The sequence below is a fragment of the Petaurus breviceps genome, unplaced genomic scaffold (assembly GCF_028583685.1).
Source record: "Petaurus breviceps papuanus isolate PSGF00001 unplaced genomic scaffold, PetGlider_PUasm1.0 76, whole genome shotgun sequence".
Taxonomy (NCBI): Eukaryota; Metazoa; Chordata; class Mammalia; order Diprotodontia; family Petauridae; genus Petaurus; species Petaurus breviceps.
In genome coordinates, this window is record NW_027186473.1 from 21,302,991 (window position 1) to 21,322,370 (window position 19,380).

At 36.9% G+C, this 19,380-nt stretch overlaps 1 protein-coding gene across 2 annotated transcripts in view; it reads right to left on the reverse strand.

The window, feature by feature from the left end:
* Window positions 1–7,248: 7,248 nt before the first annotated feature.
* LOC138174745 (small ribosomal subunit protein uS2-like) overlaps window positions 7,249–19,380 on the reverse strand; it is a 653,351-nt gene continuing 641,219 nt past the window's right edge. Inside the window, exons 2-3 of one of the 2 annotated variants that reach the window (XM_069105042.1) lie at window positions 7,996–8,212; window positions 7,249–7,923 (exon numbers count right to left, since the gene is read on the reverse strand). In XM_069105042.1, the coding sequence (XP_068961143.1) occupies window positions 7,292–7,923; window positions 7,996–8,179 (816 nt within the window). In that variant the 5' untranslated portion in view covers window positions 8,180–8,212 and the 3' untranslated portion in view covers window positions 7,249–7,291. Of the gene's footprint in view, window positions 8,213–19,380 lie in introns of both variants that reach the window. The other variant, XM_069105041.1, reaches the window with a different exon arrangement.

The following is a 19,380-nucleotide window of genomic DNA, read 5'->3' on the forward strand; positions in this document are numbered from 1 at the left end:
TTAAAACCCCCAGATCCACCAGACAGCTTAGTTTTGTTCATTTGTTTACTCATTTTAAAAAATATTTCCTCAAACACATAATAGGTCTTAGACCATAGACATACTGCTTAACCTCTCAGTTTCTCCAGCTAATTCTTCAGTCTATACATAACAAAGGATTTAGGCAGTCATTGGCTGTATTACCTTTGGTCACTTGACTTTTTTCTATGACTCAGTTTCCTCCTTTGTTCAATGAATATAAAAGCGTCATATACTTAACAGTGTTGTTGTGACGATCAAATGAGATAATATATGGATAACAGCTTGAAAATATTGCAACATATTATATATGACTTTGGAAATTAATTTGTTGTACTTGGGAAATTTACTTATCTATAAAATGAAAAAGTGTGACTAGAAAATTTCTAAGATTTTTTTCTAAATAGAAAATTGATTAGTTCTTGTGATTGGAAAGTACTAAATAATGTTGATATTATGAGCTTGATAACTATCTTGACCAAGTTAAAGCTTTCTAAAAAGTGAATAATTGATTTAGGGCATATTTAATAGTATCCCATATATACTTGTGTGGATGAGTGTGTGCAATTTAAGATAATAAATTCATCTATGAAGTACTTATATTTCAACTACAAGAAGAAAAATAACTAACTGGAAACTAAAATATTGCACCCCTAATATTACAGAATTATTAAATTTCCAACTGCCCTTCCTTAGGACCCAAACTATTTCTATAATAATTTTTTTCTAAGATTTGTTTTCTCCTTTTTAGTGATATGGATCTTAGCTATGGAGGGTGGATTTAAGAGTATGAAAAATTACAGCTTAAGAGAGTTAATGCCATGAGAGACTTATTAGGTTAATAATCAAAAATGCATAGTAGTTTTCCAGCAACATCTCAACTAATTTGTTATGCTATTACCATGACATAATAAAGAAAATTCTTACAGAAATCATCCATGAAGTCAAGAAGGAGTATCTACAATCAGTTGACTTCTACTTTATTTTATAGCTCTGTTGTATGAATGTCAGTTACTTCCGCTTAAGAAATGCAATTAAGGCTCTATGAGACGCCTTGTGATATTTTGTAAACGGAGTGATATTAAATCTATCTAATAATTTGGTTTTAAAAACAACAACATTTCTAGTATCAAGGTGACAAAATGAAGAAGGAACCCTCTGAAGACCTCCCAAATTCCTCTCCAAAATCTTGAAAACAGCCTTAGAATTAATCCAGGAGTAGAGAAGCTTCCTGCCAGCACTGCAGGTAAAGTCTTTCTTACTGGGATAGAAGGGAAGCAAGGTCAAAGAGCAGTAGCAGGAGCAGACAGCCTTACAGCATGTGGTTAGCAGCAAGGCTCCAAAACTTGAGAAATCTACCAGCTAGACCCACCTCCCTTCTGCAACCCAGCAACTCCCTAGGCAAGGGATTAGTCTGTGCAGGGCAGCAAGGTCTTACTCCAGGAACTCCACTACTCCACTCTTCGGGCAAGTCACAAACCAGGCTTTGACCCTATTGTTGACTAGGAGTGAAGCCACATTCCCAGAATAGCCAATGGTAAGACCCCACACTTGTGTCCTGTCAGCAGAGAGACCCTGTTTTCATAGCAACACAGAAACAGTTTTACCCCACCCCCTCAGACAAAAAGCTAGCAGGAAGACCCTGAGCCCAGCACAAAAAAAGCTTGGGATGGTGCAGGACCAGAGTCCAGTTCTCACATGAAAAAATACCAAGTCACAAAAAGACAGAAAAACATGAGCAAAAAATAAAGATAAAAAAGATTGTACATATAGAAATTCACTATAGTGATAGGGAGAATCAAGTCATAAACTTAGAAATGGCTGCATGAGAAGTCTCAAAGGAAAACATAGTTTGATCTTAGCTCCAAAGATAATTCCAGGAAGAACTTTAAAGGTATTTCAAAAAGCAAATTAGAGAAAAAGGAGAAAAATTGGAAAAAGAAATGAGAGTAATGCAAGAGAATCATAAAAAAGTAAATAGCATGGAAAACGTTATACCAAAAATGACTGAGGAAAATACCTACCTAAAAATAGAATTGACCAATTGGAGAAGAAAGTACAAAAGCTCACTGAAGAAAATAATTCCTTAACAATTATAATTTACCAAATGGAAGCTAATGACTCTAAAAAACATCAAGATGCAATAAAACAAAGAAAAAATAGGAAAAAAATGTGAAAAAAATCTGACTGGAAAAATGACTGATCTTGAAAATAAATCCAAGAGAGATAATAAAAGAATTATTGAACTACCTAAAATCCACAATAAAAAAACACAAATAAATAAAAACTCTGGACATCTTTCAAAAATTTGTCAAAGACAACAATCCTAATATATTAGAACTAAGGGCATAATAGAAATCTAAAGCATCCACCAATCACCCCCTGAAAGAGATCCCGAAATAAAAAGACACTAGAATATGATAGGAAAACTCCAGAGGTCACAGATGAAGGAAAAAGTAATACAAGAAACCAAAAACGTACTTACTGAAAGAGGCCAAAAAATACAAATACAAATATTGTGGAGCTATAGTCAGGATTATACAGGATTTGTCAGCTTCCACATTAAAGAACCAGAGGCCTTGGAATATGGTATGCTGATAGGGAAAGGAGTTAGGATTACAACCAAAAATTACCTAGATAGGAAAACTAATAAAAAATTTTTCAGGGGAAAAAAGGGACATTGAATGAAATAGAGGAATTTCAAGCATTCCTAATCAAAAGACCAAAACTGTATTTTAAAAATTACTTTTAATTACATGATAAGGGAAACATAAAAAGAGAAGAAAAGAGAGAAACATAAGAAATTCTATAAGATTAAACTATTGTGGGGCAGCCAGGTGGCACAGGGAGTAAGAGCACTGGCCCCAGTGTTGGGAGACCTGGAATCAGTTCCAGGCTCAGATACTCAGCACCAAAACAAACAAACAAAGAAACAAAATAACTGTCCGTGTAACCTTGAGCAAGTTACTTAACCCCGATTGCATTTAAAAAAAAATAAAAAACTATAGTTCTAAATGGCAAGATAGAATTTTTAACTCCTAAGAACTTTATTATTATAAAAGAAATTTGAAGGAATACATAGAAACAGAGGGAGTGGATATAAGGTGACTTTGATGAGATGATAACCCAAAGAAACAAAATAAAGGGATGAGAAAGCAAGTTGATCTGGAAAAAAGAAGGTTCAGAGGTTGAATGGAGGTAGATTATTCTACAAAAAAAGAATCATGAAAGAATTATTACAATGGAAGGGAAGATGTGAGAGGGGTGGACAAAAGTTAAACCTTACTCTTTGTAAAGCTATGCATGAGCAGCTTTCCAGAGGACTGCTGCTGTGATCAGCTTTCAAGGTTCTGATTACATATTATAATGAGCTCTCTATTTATTCAATAACAAATCAGAGTAAAATATTCATAGAAAATCAAAATACAACATTCACCAAGACACCACTCAACAACTTATCACTAAAATGGCCACACAGTTTTCACCAAAGAGGTCACATAGTTTTAAACAAAAGTACATTCATTTAGTCAAACACCAAATCCTTAATTCAAGCACAAAGTAAAAGTCAAAGTTCTCCACCACTAGGTCACAATAAATCATAACCTTCTCTGTCAGTACATAAAATCCAAATAAAGTCTCCTTTCAGCTAGACTTGCAGCTGGCTCTCAGCTTCCAGGGCTCCTTTTCATGGTCCCAGCTCCAACTTTCACCTGCATGCAAAGGCAGGCAGCTCCAAGTTCCTTGTCCAGCTCCTTGTCCAATTCTTTGTCCAGTACCCATTCCATATTGAGGTTAACAGTGTCCAGTACAGCTCAAGTCCTTCACAATTCCTGTTTCTGGGAAGACAAAGCTTGACAGAGCCACAATAATATTCATAGACATTGCCGGCACCATCATCAATTCACCATCTGCCTGTGAAATCAACTTGGAACCTCCAACATGGTCTGAGAAGTAATCACAAATCACCAACTTAGAAATCAATACAGACCCACAAACAAGATCCAAGAGGTTGTAATGCCAAGCAAAGGCAACTTCCAAGGTTCAGCATATCAGCATAGTAACTTTCCATTTTATTCAGTGACAAGTTAAGGCAAAACATTTACAGAACACAGAAAATCAAAATACAGCATTCACTAAGTGTGATTCAATAATTTCCAAACACTACTCAACCCCTGGGCAGTACATGCATTTAGTTAATCACAAAGTTTCTCATCTGAAATGGAGATTAAGATTAGTTTACAATCATAAACAAAGTATATTCATTTGGTCAATCACAGAGCACAAAAAAGTCAAGTTTCCCACCCCAGGATCACAAATGAATTACAATTATCATCAGTTAACACCAAGTACCTTCTCAAAAGGGGAAGTGGAGAGCACAAAGACCATCTACCCCTGAGCTACAGCAAGGTTAAGATATCATCATAGCATTTAATATCTTAAGAGAGGTGTTTTCATCTTTACCCAAGGAAAGTTCTCAGCAATCTCTGTTATGGGGTGACAAGGCTTAACAAAGGCATAAGATACATTGTCATTGTCCTCATCAATTCAATTTCTACCTGCAGAACAGTATTGGGACTCCTGAAAATATCATCAAGACCTTTTTCCAGGATTTTTGTAAACATACAACAAAAAAATCCTTCTTCAGGACTTCTGAACTAACAGCAAGTTTGCAGGACCTCTGCAACAGCAGCCTTATCTTTCACCAGTGGCCAAATCTGGCAAAACAACATCAAAACAGACAGACAAAATACTGGCATTACGGCCATGTCTCCTCAGTCCTTGGAAGCTCTGGGTGGCAGCTCTCAAAAATCCTGGGCAGCTCGAACTATCCCTTGGAAATCTTCCAGGATGCTGCTCCCAAAAGTTCTTCTGCCTCTCTCTCTGCTTGGGTGTTCTCTACATCCAGGGCACCAGTTCCTCTCAGTTTAGCCCTTACTTTTCATGTCAACAAGTCCATCCCACAAGTAGGATTCACAAGCTCTGGGTTTCAACACAACCTGAAAACCAATCCAATACAGGGGGATCTTTAAATTCCATTACTATTACAGAGTTCAGCACAAATCATCAACACAGAAGTCAACAGAGATCCACAAAAACGGTCTAAAATGTCACCACAAATCATCGGTAAAGTCCTAGGACCTCCAAAACACTCCTCCAGGACTTCTGTAAATGAACATCCAGAAAATCCCCTTTCAGGGCTTCTAGTAAGGTCCCAGGGATTCTGTACAAAGTATCACAAACAAACATCAACACAGACAGAGCAGACAAATTGAGTGTTGGGATACCACAAGTTTTCTCCTTTTTGACTCTGCCACCACAAAACTCCTCTTCTTAGTTCTGCTGTCTCAAGCCCTGGGCCTCTCTTTATATATGGTCTTTAGCTCCTTCTATTCCTATTGCAGGAGTTCATGAGTTCTAGTTTTTACAAGTTATAGGGCTACCACATTCTCTTTCTTTTTTTTTTTTTTTCATTTTTCAAGTGCTTTATAAACTTCTAATTTACATCATTAATTTTGGCCAGATTTTGAGTACAATTTTTCTCCCCGTTTTTCCCCTGCCCACCATCCCAGAATAGCCGTACCACAGGATATCCCCACCTCCAATCTGCTCTCTCCCATATTTTCTCCCATAACCCCTTAGAATTTTCCAGTAGGGCATGGTGGATCTCTATGCCCCAGTACCTCCATATCTTCTTTCCAAATTATATGTAAGATAGTATTAATAGTATATATGTATATATATAATTTTAAACATTGTATTTTAAAACTTTGAATTCCAGATTCATTCTCTTCCTCCCATGTCACCCACCCTTACTGGGAAGATAAGTAGTTCAGTATAGGTTGTATATGTGTAGCTAATGCAAAACATTAACGTAGTAGATATATTGTAAAAGACTGACCATATTTCCCTCCCTCCTATCCCACCACCCACTTGTTATATTCTCTACTTTGATCCCATCCCTTTTCAAAAGTGCATGCTTCCAACTTCCGTCCCCCCCCAGCCTGCCCTCAGTCCATCATCCCCCCTCTCATCCCTTTCCCCCTACTCTCCTGTAGGGTCAGATACCCTATTTAGTATGTATTTCATTCCCTCCCTGAGCCAAATTCAGTGAGAATAAGGTTGACCCATTCCCTTTTGCCTTCCTATTCTTCCCCTCCATTGTAACCCTTTTCCCTTGCCTCTTCTTTATGAGATAGTTTACCCCATTCTGTCTCTCTCCATTTCCTCTTATTATATTCCTGTTTCACCTCTTAATTTCTTCTTTTAAGTATCATCCCTTCCTATTAAATTGGTCCTGTGCCCTCTATCTATGTATTCCTGTAAGATATACACACATTCACATATGAATTCATACACCTGTATACCCTCTGATATAGACATATTCCCTTCAACTATTTTCATACTGAGAAAAGTTTCATCAATTACAATTATCATTTTTCCATGTAGGAATGTTATTAGTTCAACTTTGATCAGTAGCTTATGATTTCTTTTCACTGTTTACCTTCTCAAGCTTCTCTTGCTTCTTGTATCTGGGTGAGAAATTTTCTATTCAACTCTGTTTTTTTCGTTAAGAATGCTTGAAAGTCCTCTATTCCACTGAATAACCATATTTTCCTGAAAGATGATACTTAGTTTTTCTGGGTAGGTGATTCTTGGTTTTGATCGCAGCTTCTCTGCCCTCCAGAATATCCTGTTCCAGGCCCTTCGATCTCTAAGTGTAGAAGCCGCCAGATCCTGTGTTATCTTTATTGTGTTTCCACAATATTCAAATTGTTTCTTCCTGGCTGCTCATAATATTCTCTCCTTGATCTGGGATTTCCACAACCTGGCTATAATATTCCTAGGAGTTTTCTTTTTGGGATCTTTTTTAGGAGGAGATCAGTGGATTTTTTCAACCCTTATTTTGCCTTTTGGTTCTGAAACTTCAAGGCAATTTTTCTTTAGAATTTCTTGGAGGATGATTTCTAGGTTCTTTCCTTGATCATGGCTTTCAGGTAGTCCAATAATTTTTAAATTATCTCTCCTGGATCTGTTTTCCAGGTCAGTGGTTTTTCCCATGGGATATTTCACATTGCCTTCTATTCTTTCATTTTTTGGATCTGTTTAACATCATCTTGATTTCTCTTAAAGTCACTATTTTCCCTTTGCTCTAATCTAAATCTGAGGGAATGATTATCCTTATTGAGCTTTTGAGATTCTTTTTTTTTTTTTTAAGCAACCAACGTTTATTTTTCAATCAGCATTTTTCCAACACTATTAGAGCATCTGGGTTTTAAGACCACTCTGTGGTAGTTCCTACCCACTCAGTGGCCTGAGCAGTAGGAGCCGCAGACCAGTCCTCAGTAGCTGGCTGAGCACTCCAATCTTCGGTGGGGAACTGCTGAATGGGCACAGTTGGCACCTGTACTCCCTCAGACCAATCAGCCACTTCTGGTGGAGTAGCAGTGAATTCTGGGGCAGGGGCAGTCCATTCACACTGAAACTCCTCCTTTGTCACTGCCTTCTCAGCTGCAGCCTGATCTTCCTTTTCAATCTCCTCTGGATCCCTGTAGAAGTAAAGATCAGGCATAACCTCCCAGGGGTGTTCCCGGGAGATGGTACCACACATCCGCAGGACTTCATGGGCCAGCATCCACCACATCAGACCCACCGAGTGAGCTCCCTTGTTGTTACATGGAATAGCAATGTCCACATAGCAAAGTGGGGAGTCTGTGTTGCACAGGGCAATGGTTGGGAGGTTAACATACAATGCTTCAGTCAGAGGCTGGTGATCTGCCTGAGGATCAGTGACCACCAAAAGGCGAGGCTCCCTGAAAGCTGCCTGAATCTGGTTAGTAAAGGTGCCTGGTGTGAAACGTCCAGCAATAGGTGTGGCGCCAGTGGCAGCAGCAAATTTCAGAACAGCTCGCTGGCCAGTGTTCTTGGATGAGATGACACTAACATCGGCTGGGTTTTCAATAGCAACAATGGCACCACCCACCAGCCGAAGTTTTTCCCAAGTTCTCTTCAAATTAATGATGTAGATGCCGTCACTCTTTCTTTTGTAGATATACTGTTCCATCTGGAAGTCCAGATTGGTGCTTCCCAAATGGGTTCCTGCAGCCAGGAACTTGAGGACATCCTCCTCCTTCATCTGCAGGACATCTAGGGCTCTGGACATCGTGAAAGTTTCCCTTTAAAGCTACGATGGAAACTCACTGACCAAGAACAACGCTATCTGAGATTCTTTTTCCATCTGGCAAATTCAACTTTTTAAGGCATGCCTCTCCTCATTGCCTTTTTGAGCCTCTTTTGCCAGTTGAGTCAGTCTGTTTTGTAAGGTGTGATTTTCCTCAGTCAGGCTGTTGACTCTGATTTCGTAATTTTCTTGCATCATTCTCATTTCCTTCCCCATTTTTCCTCCACTTCTCTTATCTGCTTCTTAAGGTCCTCTATGGCCTGTAATCAGCTCATATTTTCCTTTGAAGGTTTTGGTGCAGGAGTTCTGATTTCCCTGTCCTCCTGTTCCATGCTTTGCTTGTTTTTGTCCCCAAAATGGGAGTCTATTATTGGAGTCTTCTGTTTGTTTTGCTTCCTTTGTCTGGTCATTTCGCCCCTCAGTCACTTTACCCCTGGGCTTTTTGCCACAGTAGGACTCTGCCACCAAACAGGGGAACTTTTGTCCCACATGCTGGGGTTTTCTTAGCTGTTAGCAGTACAGTTGGGTGCCCTCTCTGAGGCCTCCACATGCTCCAGCAAGCTGGTTACACACCCCAGGGCCTCCACTCTAGACTGCAATCCAGATCCAAGCAAGTTACAGCAAGAGCGATTACCCCTCAGACTGGTTGCTTGGTCACCCTACACTCTGCAGGCCAGGAGCTGAAGCTGCAATGTGGAGCTGGACGGAGTCGTCTCGCCCTGGGGGCAAAAGCTGTGCATCTACAACTACGGGTCCCAAAGTCCACACTGCACTGATATCTCACTTTGTCCTTTGCATCTATGTGTTGATAAATCTGGAAACGGCCACAGCTGCTGCTGATCTTTAGTCCCTTCAGCTGGCGGCTGGTCAGGCCCACCCTGGGGCTAAAACCTCAGCTCCCAAGTGGCTGGGCTTGGCTTCCAGAGCGCCATGCTGGCCACTTGCTGCTGGCCTTCTGTGCTCTCCTCAGTGGGAGGTAAGCTTTTCTGTATCATTTTCTGGGTTCTATAGCTCCAAAGTTTGTTTAGAATCCCCTTTTACATGGATTGGGGAAGGTGGAAGCCAGAGTCCTGTGAAAGTCCTGCTTCCACTGCACCATCTTCCACCTTCTGTTTCTTAACAGACTTGATACAAGGCTCAAAAGAAACTTGAACTTAAACAAGGTGTTAATTCAATAGCTGTAACAAGGTATGAAGTACTTCTATGCTTGCCATTACACTCCCATCAAAAGTGGTTCAAAGAGGGAAACTGTTGTATACAAAAAAGCAAATAAGAATGGGGAAAACATAAGGGAGAGGTGAAGCAGGATAAAAGGGAAAGTATATTGGGGAAGGTGGTGATCAGTAGTAAAAACACTTGTGAGGAAAGAAAGGGTTGGGGCTAAGAAAGAGGGGGCAGAAAGAAGGGGGGAGTAGCATGTAGGGGAATACACAGTCATCATAATTATGAATGTGAATGGAATGAACTCCCCCGTAAAGTGAAAGAAGCCCAGAATCCTACAATATATTGTTTACAGGAAACACATTTGAAGTAGAGGCACACAGGGTAAAGGAAAGGAGGTCAAATGGAATTTGTTGTATTTCAGTTGAAGTAAAGAAAGCAGAAGTAGTTATCATATCTCAGATACAGCAAAAGCAAAAATGGATATTTTTAAAGAAATAAGGAAGGAAACTAAATACTGCTAAAAGGTACCATAGACAATGAAGTCATTTCAATACTAAACATATATGTACCAAATGGCATAGCATTTAATTTTTTTAAGTTAAATGTGCTACATTACAGGAGGAAATAAAGAAAAAATAAAACTTTACTGACAGGGGACCTTAGCTTTTCCCTCTCAGAGCTAAATAAATCCAAAAATGAAATAAACAAGAATGAATTTAATGAGGTGAATAAGATTCTGAAATTTAAATTAATAGGAAAATAATAAATAGGAAATATCTCTTGGGAAAAATTGAATGGGAATAGAAAGCAGTATACTTTTTTTTTCTTCTCAGCAGTGCATGGTATCTACACAAAATGTGACCACATATTAGGACATAAAAACCTCACTACCAAATGCAAAAAAGGCAAAATTGTTCATGTATCCTTTTCAAATCATAACTCAATAAAAATGACATTCAAAGATGGACAATGGAGAGATATTAAAATTAATCAGAAATTAAATAATCCTAAAAATATAAGTGAGTCAAAGAACAAATCTTGGAACTAATTTACAATTTCATTTAAAAAACGACAATAATGAGACACCTTGCCAAAATTTATGGGATGAAGTCAAAATGGTACTTAGGGGAAAATTTATATCTGTAGTTGCTTACATAAATAAAATAGAGAAGCAGCAGATCTATGAATTGGGCGTGAAACTTAAAATATATATATATATATATGTAAAGAACTAATAAAGTAACTCCAATTAAAATCAAATTGGAAATTCTGAAAATCAAGGGAGAGATGTATAAAATTGAAAGTAAGAAAACAATTGAACTAATAAATAAAACTTGAAGCTGGTTTTGTTGCGGGAAATTAAAAGAGATAAACCACTTGTTAGTTTTATTTAAAAAAGGAAAGATGAAAAACAAATTTCTAGTATTGAAAATGAAAGGGATGAATTCAATGAAGAGGAAATTAAGACTTTTATTAGGAGTCATTTTGTAGTTACCCTGATTGTGTTTCAGCAGTATTCAAATTGTTTCTTCCTGACTGCTTGTAATATTTCCTCCTTGACCAGGGAACTCTGGAATTTGGCTATAATATTCCTAGGAGTTTTCTTTGGGGATCTTTTTCATGAGATGATCAGTGAATTCTTTCAATTTCTGTTTTACCTTCTTGTTCTAGAATATCGGGTCAGTTTTCCTTGATCATTTCTTGAAAGATAATATCTAGGCTCTTTATTTGATCATGGCTTTCAAGTAGTCCAATGATTTTTAAATTATCTCTCCTGGATCTATTTTCCAGGTCAGTGTTTTTTTCAATGAGATATTTCACATTGCCTTCTATTTTTTTTTGCAGTCTTTTTAATCTGCTTTTAATATCTTGATTTCTCATAAAGTCATTAATTCCAAATTTCTCCAATCTAATTTAGAAGGAATTATTTTCTTCAGTGAGTTTTTATAGTTCCTTCCTCATTTGGCCAATTATGCTTTTTTAAGGCATTCTTCTCCTCATTGGCTTTTTGGACCTCTTTTTTCATTTGTGTTAGTCTATTTTTAAGGTGTTATTTTCTTCAGGATTTTTTTTGGTCTCCTTTAGCAGGCTGTTGATTTGTTTTTCATGATTTTCTTGCATCACTATCATTTCTCTTCCCACTTTTTCCTCTATTTCTCTTACTTGATTTTCAAAATCCTCCTTGAGTTCCTCCATGGCCTTTGACAAATTTCTATTTTTATTAGAGTTTTTTGACACAAGAGTTTTGACTTTCTTGTCTTCTTCTGGTTCTATGTTTCAATACTTTTTCTCACAAAAAAAATAGATTCTATACTCTGATTTCTCTCCCTCTGTTTGCTCATCTTGCCAGCCAAATAGTTGACTTTTGAACTATTTTGCAAGGTTGAACTCTGCTTCCAGAGTAGAGTGTTGTGTCTCACATTTATGGGGTTTTGCACAACTGTTGCCAGAGCACCTGCCTCAGAACTGTGTGGAAGACTATCTCTTCACAGTATCAACAAGCTCTGCCACATCAATGCTATTTACCCCAGAACCCACATACAAGTAGGGAAAAGCAAGAGAATCCTGCCTCTGAGCCAGCAGAGAAAGTCCTGGAATTTCCCTCTGGTCATTTTCTTGTCCCTCCCCTCCCCCCACCATCTGTGTGTCTGTACCTCTGGAGTCAGCCACCACCACAGCGACTGTAGCTGCTGCTATCTCCTCTCCCTTGAGTAAAGGGGCCAAACCATGCTCTTCTCTCACCCAGTTCCAACAAAGTTTCCACACTAACCTTTTACTTTCTTTTTGGTGTTTATGGATTGAGGAGTCTGTAAACCATCACAGCTGCTAGTAAATCAATCCCCTGAAGTATGCTCTGGTTGATCTGTGTGGCTGGTCTGTGCTGAACTGTCCCATGCAGGACTTCGCTCCACTCCCAGCCCATGTGATAGATTCTTTCTATCAGTTTGTCAGGCTCTGCTCAGCTGGAGTTATATCTTATTCTGTAATTTTGTGTGTTCTGTACCTCTAAAATTTGTTTATAGTCTTTTGTAACAGGTATTTGAGGAAATTGGGGAAAAGCTCAATAATTTCCTGCTTTTATTCTGCCAACTTGGCTCTTCCCTGGCAACAATTTTGTGCAATTTTATGCTAATGAACTTGACAATACAAATGAAATGGATGATTATCTACAAAAATATAAATCGCCCAGATTAACAGAGGGAATAAAATACTTAAATAATCTAATCTTAGCAAAACAAATTGAACAACCCATCAATGAATTTCCTAAGAAATAATCCCCAGACCCAGAGTGATTCACAAGCTATTCTATCAAACATTTAAAGAACCATTAATCCTAATGCTATATAAACTACATATGCATGTGTGCATACACGTAAATATGTATATACACATATTTGATGGATGCCTGCTTGTATGACACACACTGTACACATTAATCTGTTAATAAACTTACCGCTGACCATTTATCCAGCATGTGTCAGAGGAAGGTACTGAATCCATGTTTCTATCAATCAAAATTTTATGATCCATCCTTTGCATCATGTTCTTCACCTTCTTCTGTTGATGGATTTTTCTTTATCTCTCTGTCTCTGTGTTTGTGTCTGTCTCTTTCTCTATATCTCTCTGTCTCTTACACATGGAAATATACATGCACACACACACACTAAATTTTTTTGAAAATCAAACTGGAAGAGAAACTGAAGTAAGTATGTGGTAACAAGAGGAAGGAGTCATGCATCTTACTCTTGTGAAACTTTCTAGCACTTTATTTTTTCCCCTTTATTGGAGTACATTTTTTGTCTTAAAATCTAGATAAAGAATTTTAATTTTGATATAATTGCAATTTTGGAATAAACTAATAAAATGCAATGTTATACATCTTACTTTATGGGAGTACAAAAACTTATTAAAAAAATTATAATCCTTCATTATATTGCTTAGGGTTTTGTTTTGTTTTTTCCCCTAGTAAATTGATTGCATCGTGCCCTAAAGATAAGAGCAAATACAAGTTCACTCCTTATCCATTAATTGGTTTCTGGGATTGAACACAACAGGTAGAAAAGTTATATAGAGATTGAGATTAATAGTATTACATATGTCCTACACACACACACACACACACACACACACTCATAAATAAACAATATTTTAGTCATCATAATGTATATTGTATACTTACACAGATTATATTAACATTTTGTACAAACACCATATTGGACTTCAAATATATTTCTTCTTATTAAAACAAACAACTCAGACAAATTTTCACTTAATTTTTCAATGAATCTCATCACATACTTGCTTTGCTCATTATGGAAATTTTATCTGTATTTCTCCCCCTACACACACACACACACACACACACACACACACACACACACACACACATGATTTAATTCAGTCCCTAATTACAAATATGATAAGTTTTCATGGTCTTTCATTCTACCATACATTCTGCTTATTAAATGTTTTAATTTCATTAGACAGCAATTCTTTTCAGATGAAGAGTTCATCTCAAAGCCAGGAAGGCCTGGATTTAAGTATTGCCTCTTGCATACATGTAATGGCAAGCAAAAATGTATTTAACACCTTGTTTCAGGTATTTAATTATTTAGCACCTTGTTTCAGTTCGTTTCTTTTAAGCCTCCCATGATTATATCAAGTCTTTGTTAAGAAACAGAAGTTGTGAACCCCACAACTTGTGAACCCCTTTTTTCTCATGCAATAGGAAGAGGAGGAGCTCATGACCATATATAAGCACTAGGACAATATGGGAGAGAGCAGAACTAAGAAGAGAGCAATTGTGGTGGCAGAATTGAGAAGGGGAACTTTGTGGTGGCTAGACAATCTATCTCTTCTGTTTGTGTTGATTTTTGTTCGTGATGCTTTGTACAGAAGTACTGGGATCTTACTGGAAGCCCTGAAATGGGATTTTCTTGTATGTTTACAGAAGCCCTGGGGGAGGGATTCAGAGATCCTGGGACTTTACTGATGATTTGTGTTGACCTCTTGGACCTTGTTTGTGGATCTATGTTGATTTCATAGGCAGATAGTGAATTGATGATCATGTGTATGAATGATGTTTTGGCTCTGTAAAGCTTTGTCTTCCCAGAAACAGAAACTGTTGAAGGACTTGTGGTGGAATAGACACTGTGAGCTTTAATATGGAACAGTAAGTGGAGGAGGAGCTGGCCGAGGATTTGGACTAGGAGTTGAAAGCTGCCAACCTTTGAACCCAGGTGACAGTTGGGTAGATTCAGGTAGGAGCTGGATCAGTGGACAAGAAACCATGGAATCTGAGAGCCAGTCTCAAGTCAAGTTGAAAAGATCTCTCCTTATATACTTAATGCTGACTGAGAAGATCATGATTTATTGTGACCTAAGGCTGGAGTCCTTTGACCTTTGTACTTTGTGTTCCTTAATGAGGTTTGCTCCTTAAGGTTGAGTTAAGGACTTACTGAATGATATCTTTTGCTTAAAAGTATGTGACTACTTTGGTGAAAACTATGTGGCACTTTAGTGATAAGTTGTTAAATTATAATATTGTGAATGCTGTACTTTGGTTTCTGTGAATGTTTTGCTTTAATTTGCTGCTGAATAAATAGAGAGTTCACTATACTATGCAACCAGAACATTAAAGCTGTTCACAGCCACAGTCCTCTGGAGAGTTGCTTATGTTTGATTTTAGTATATACTGTTTGTGTGAACTTAGGAAAGACATTTAACTTTTTGGGGTTCTAGGCAACTCTCTATGACTATAAATTTCACAGAACATAGCAACTTTCTTTAATAGAGGGAGTTTTTTCATCTGAGATCTCCTGTTCTGAGTCCAGTGTGATCAAATTCCTTATGAAGTAGCTTAGTAGTACAATGGATACATCACTGGACCTGAAGTCAAGAAGACCTGAGTTCAAATTTGTCTCAGATATTTACTAAAGCAGTGTAATTCTGGGAAATTCTGTGACCGATGTCTGTTTCATTTTCCTAAATTATAACATGAGAAAAATAACAGCGCCTTCTTTCCAGGGACATTATGAGGATCAGATGAAATGATATTTGCAATGCACTTAGAGAAATACCTGGTACATAATAGATACTTTAAACATGCTTGTTTCTTTTATATCCCCTAATTTTATTTTTTAAATTAATAATTTTCAATTTGTTGCTTGATGAAAAGTTTTCTTGTACTTAATTTTCAAGTTCTGATATCTAGAAATATATCCAGTGTTCTCCATACATGCACAAGCTGAACCAAACAACTAAAGGAAAGAAAGCTCACTTTTCTATTCTTTTAACATCATCTTTCCTGCTTTAATTGACTTAAAATTGTCAGGGCAGCACAATGTTGCTATAAAATAGGGTGGCATTGAAGCCTCTAAATTTTAAATCTAATTTCCAACTATATCATTTGTCACTGATAGCCTTCAAAATGTTGGAAACAATAGTGTATCTGTGTTTCATGTATCTTCTAAGTAACTTTTTTTTTCTCCTAGGATATCCTTTCTTCTTTTTACTTAACTATCAGATGTGAACCAGAAGACTTTCTTCCAGCAGTTAAAAACAAACAAAGAAACAAAAAAAAAACCATGGACCAGGAGGTCACAAACCTGAGTTTCTGGTGTCAAATGATGGATTATATTATCTCTCAACTATCATCTTGCTAAAAGTTGTTAGAACTGTATGCTTGTGAAATGCTCCCTATCACTTATATTCAACAAGAAAAAGAAACAATACGTTGATGCAGAGGTTTTGGGACTTTTCAGAAAAGAGAGAGAGATTAACAAGGAAGTAATAGAAATGACCATAGTTAAATTAGAAGATGGGAAAATTAGTACCTCTGAAGTCTGGCCCTTTGACTCTGTCTTTTTAAATTTTACTTATGAGTTATTTGGCACATTATTGGGTGTGAAAGGATGTAAAATGAGATAATTTAGCATGCAAAAGAAATGGAAATTTATTTTCTTATTTGTTTTTATGTATTTATTTATTATAAAGTTTTTTTTAATCAAGAGAGGTAGAAGCAAATGCTTATGAATAAAAAAAATAAATATCCAATACAATTAGATCATCAGTTCCTAATAGATTCTAGAGCAAAACTCAATCAAAGCATTTAAAAAGTATAAATATTGTTAAAAAAAAAAGTCCCCCAGCCATCGTGGCCCTTTCTCAGAACCCACTTTCCCCTATGTCTGTCTAATATGACTGCTTCTGACACAGAATTCTTGGGAACGTGTGATGGTCAGTACTAGTACTATCAAAAAGTGGAATGGGTTACCGAAGTAGTTAGTGTATTCCCCCTTAGTGGAGTTTTTGAAGCAAAATGTATGATTATTTATCATGCATGCTGTAGTAGGGATTCTTTTGGATTACAGATTATATTAAATGACCAACAAAGCTCCTTTCAACTCCAAAAGTCTCTTGATCTCTGATTCTGTGACGAATGATGCTGTGAATTTGCTTTAGGATGTCCCAGAAACTCCTCACTATTACCTCTCAATTCATCTCAGGGGCCAGAATTCCTAGTTATTGTTTTGATTATAACTGTATAAGCTCTATTTGTATTTGGGACTGTCTTTTCAATGCACTTGTCTCTCACAAATTTCCTCTCTGATCTTCTGTTTCCTTATCTGTAAAATATCTCCACATTACATAATATTTCTGTGTTGTAAGAAACAGAAGAGATGACATGTATAAGTTGGTTTTGTAAACTTTTGTAAACTTTAAAATGCTATAAAATATCAATTAATATTATGATACAATGAAGCTCAGATTACATTGTTTTTATGTAGCTGGATAAATGTTGTACTTCTCCTTTGGTTGAATGTAAATAAGCTTCTTGAGGGGCAGGGATCGTTTTTTTTTCCTTTTGGTTTGTTTTGAGGTTTTTTCCTCCGTATGTAGCATGGTGATTTTACACAACATTTGTTTAATTAATAATTGTGGAATTGAATTGAATTTTGACACTATACGCTCCCCTTTCTTTCCCCTTTCTATATAGAAAATATCTTTTCCCTTAGTTTCCCCGTTAGAGAAACATTTTCCACACCTTCATTCCAAATAGCATTTCAATATCCTTAATATATCATGTTATTATTCATTATCACTTGCACATCAGGAATTGTGATGTAATTTCTGAATGTAATCAGTGGTGCATTTTGGACTAGACCAAACTGCACTGTGTTCTATCTTGTGTTCTGCCCACTAGATGATGCTAACTCTTAGATTAGAGGCTTAGACTAAATCCATCATGAGCCCTGACAAGTGAGAAATCAATGCTAATGGAACTGCTGCTCCTTCCAGTCTTTTGTGCCAGTTCATTAATACTAAATACTGTGCTTATCTCAAATGGCTATTTTTACACTGTTGGGGATCTGATGTCTATGAATAAAACAGTATTTTTTAACAACATGCTCCTTGTTGACAGTATTAAGAATGCTGCTAAATAGCCATGAAAATTTGAGTGGAAAATTAAGGTCAATTTGTTTTTTCAATCACTATGCATATCTTCTCTGCTTGGTCGCATTCTATTACCTTTTAGATCAGAAATATATGTGAAGAAAGAATTTTTGAAGTCTTTCAATGTGCAAAATGTTTTTATTTATCCTCTAATCTTAGCCAGGTTTTTCATGATCCAAAATACAAAGCAATGTTACTACCTTGCTCATTTTCAGAGTTGCTATGGGACTGTGGATGAAAGCATCTATGGCACAATCAGAGGTGTTTGTTTTTGCTTTTTTAAGCATTCGGGGTTAAGTAACTTGCTCAAGGTTACATGGCCAGGTGTTTATGGGTGGGTGCTAAGTGTCTGAGCCCGGATTCAATCCCCAAATCATCTCGACACCAGAGCTGGTGCTCTTACTCGCTGTGCTACCTGGCCACCCCTTAATTTTTTTTTTGGAGGGGCAATTGGGGTTAAGTGACTTGCCCAAATTCACACAGCTAGTTTTTGTGTTGTGTCTGAGGTCAAATTTGAACTCAGGGCCTCCTGACTCCAGGGCCGGTGCTCTATTCACTATGCCACCTAGCCACCCCCTGCAATCAGAGGTTTTAATTCTGATTAGGGGAATAGTGAGGGAGGTGGCAAATAAGAGACAGTGACATCTTTAGTACCTCAAGCACTTGAAAAGTCAGCATAGATAAGAAAAAAAAAACAACCTTATGAAAACTTTATAGGAATTTTAAAAGGCATGATATTGATCAAAGTATCAATAACTAGTCCATATTATGCAAGGTTTGATATACAAACAAATTATTTCTAGGAGTACTAGAATTAGAGGTTAAAGAAAAAAATCTCATTACTCCTAGAAAAGGCAGTTAAAATGCAGACAGAGGAAAAAAAATGGGGATAGTGCGTTATTTTATTCAAATATAAGCTGCAAAGGTAATAAAAGTAGCACTGGATTTGGATTCAGAGGACATGGGTTTGAATCCTGAGTCTCTTATTTACTACCTCTGCGAACTTGAGTAAATGTTTTTCAAAGTTTTGGGCTTAATTACCTCCATTTATAAAATGAAGCAGATCTGTTAATCTCTAAACGGGCACATATATCTAACTGAATGATTTTCTGAACCAATAAAATTTCCATTTGGGTGATGATTATAAAATTACAAGAAGAAAAGTGTGCAGCTATGCAGACAAACATCCACATTTCTTTTAACCTATAAAGGCTAGATGTTGGTTGGAAGCACGGATATAAACACTGGGGAAGAAAAATTTATGTACATTGAGAAATAGGTCATGATACATTTTGTTAGTGAAAAGTCACATGATGAAGATATTATTCAACTATAAGCTACATGAAAGCAGTGACCAGGTTTTTTTTTTTTAATCTGTACTTTGATTTTCTCACAATGTTTAAAACCATCCAATACATGTGACATATATCTCATAAGGGACTACTGAATTGAAAAAAAAAACTGAGAAAATTGACATGAAATGATCACCAAAATCAACTTCTAAGATGTACTTATTTCCCTATGGTTGTGGTTTGATTGTTGAGAAGTATGTAGATTGTGTT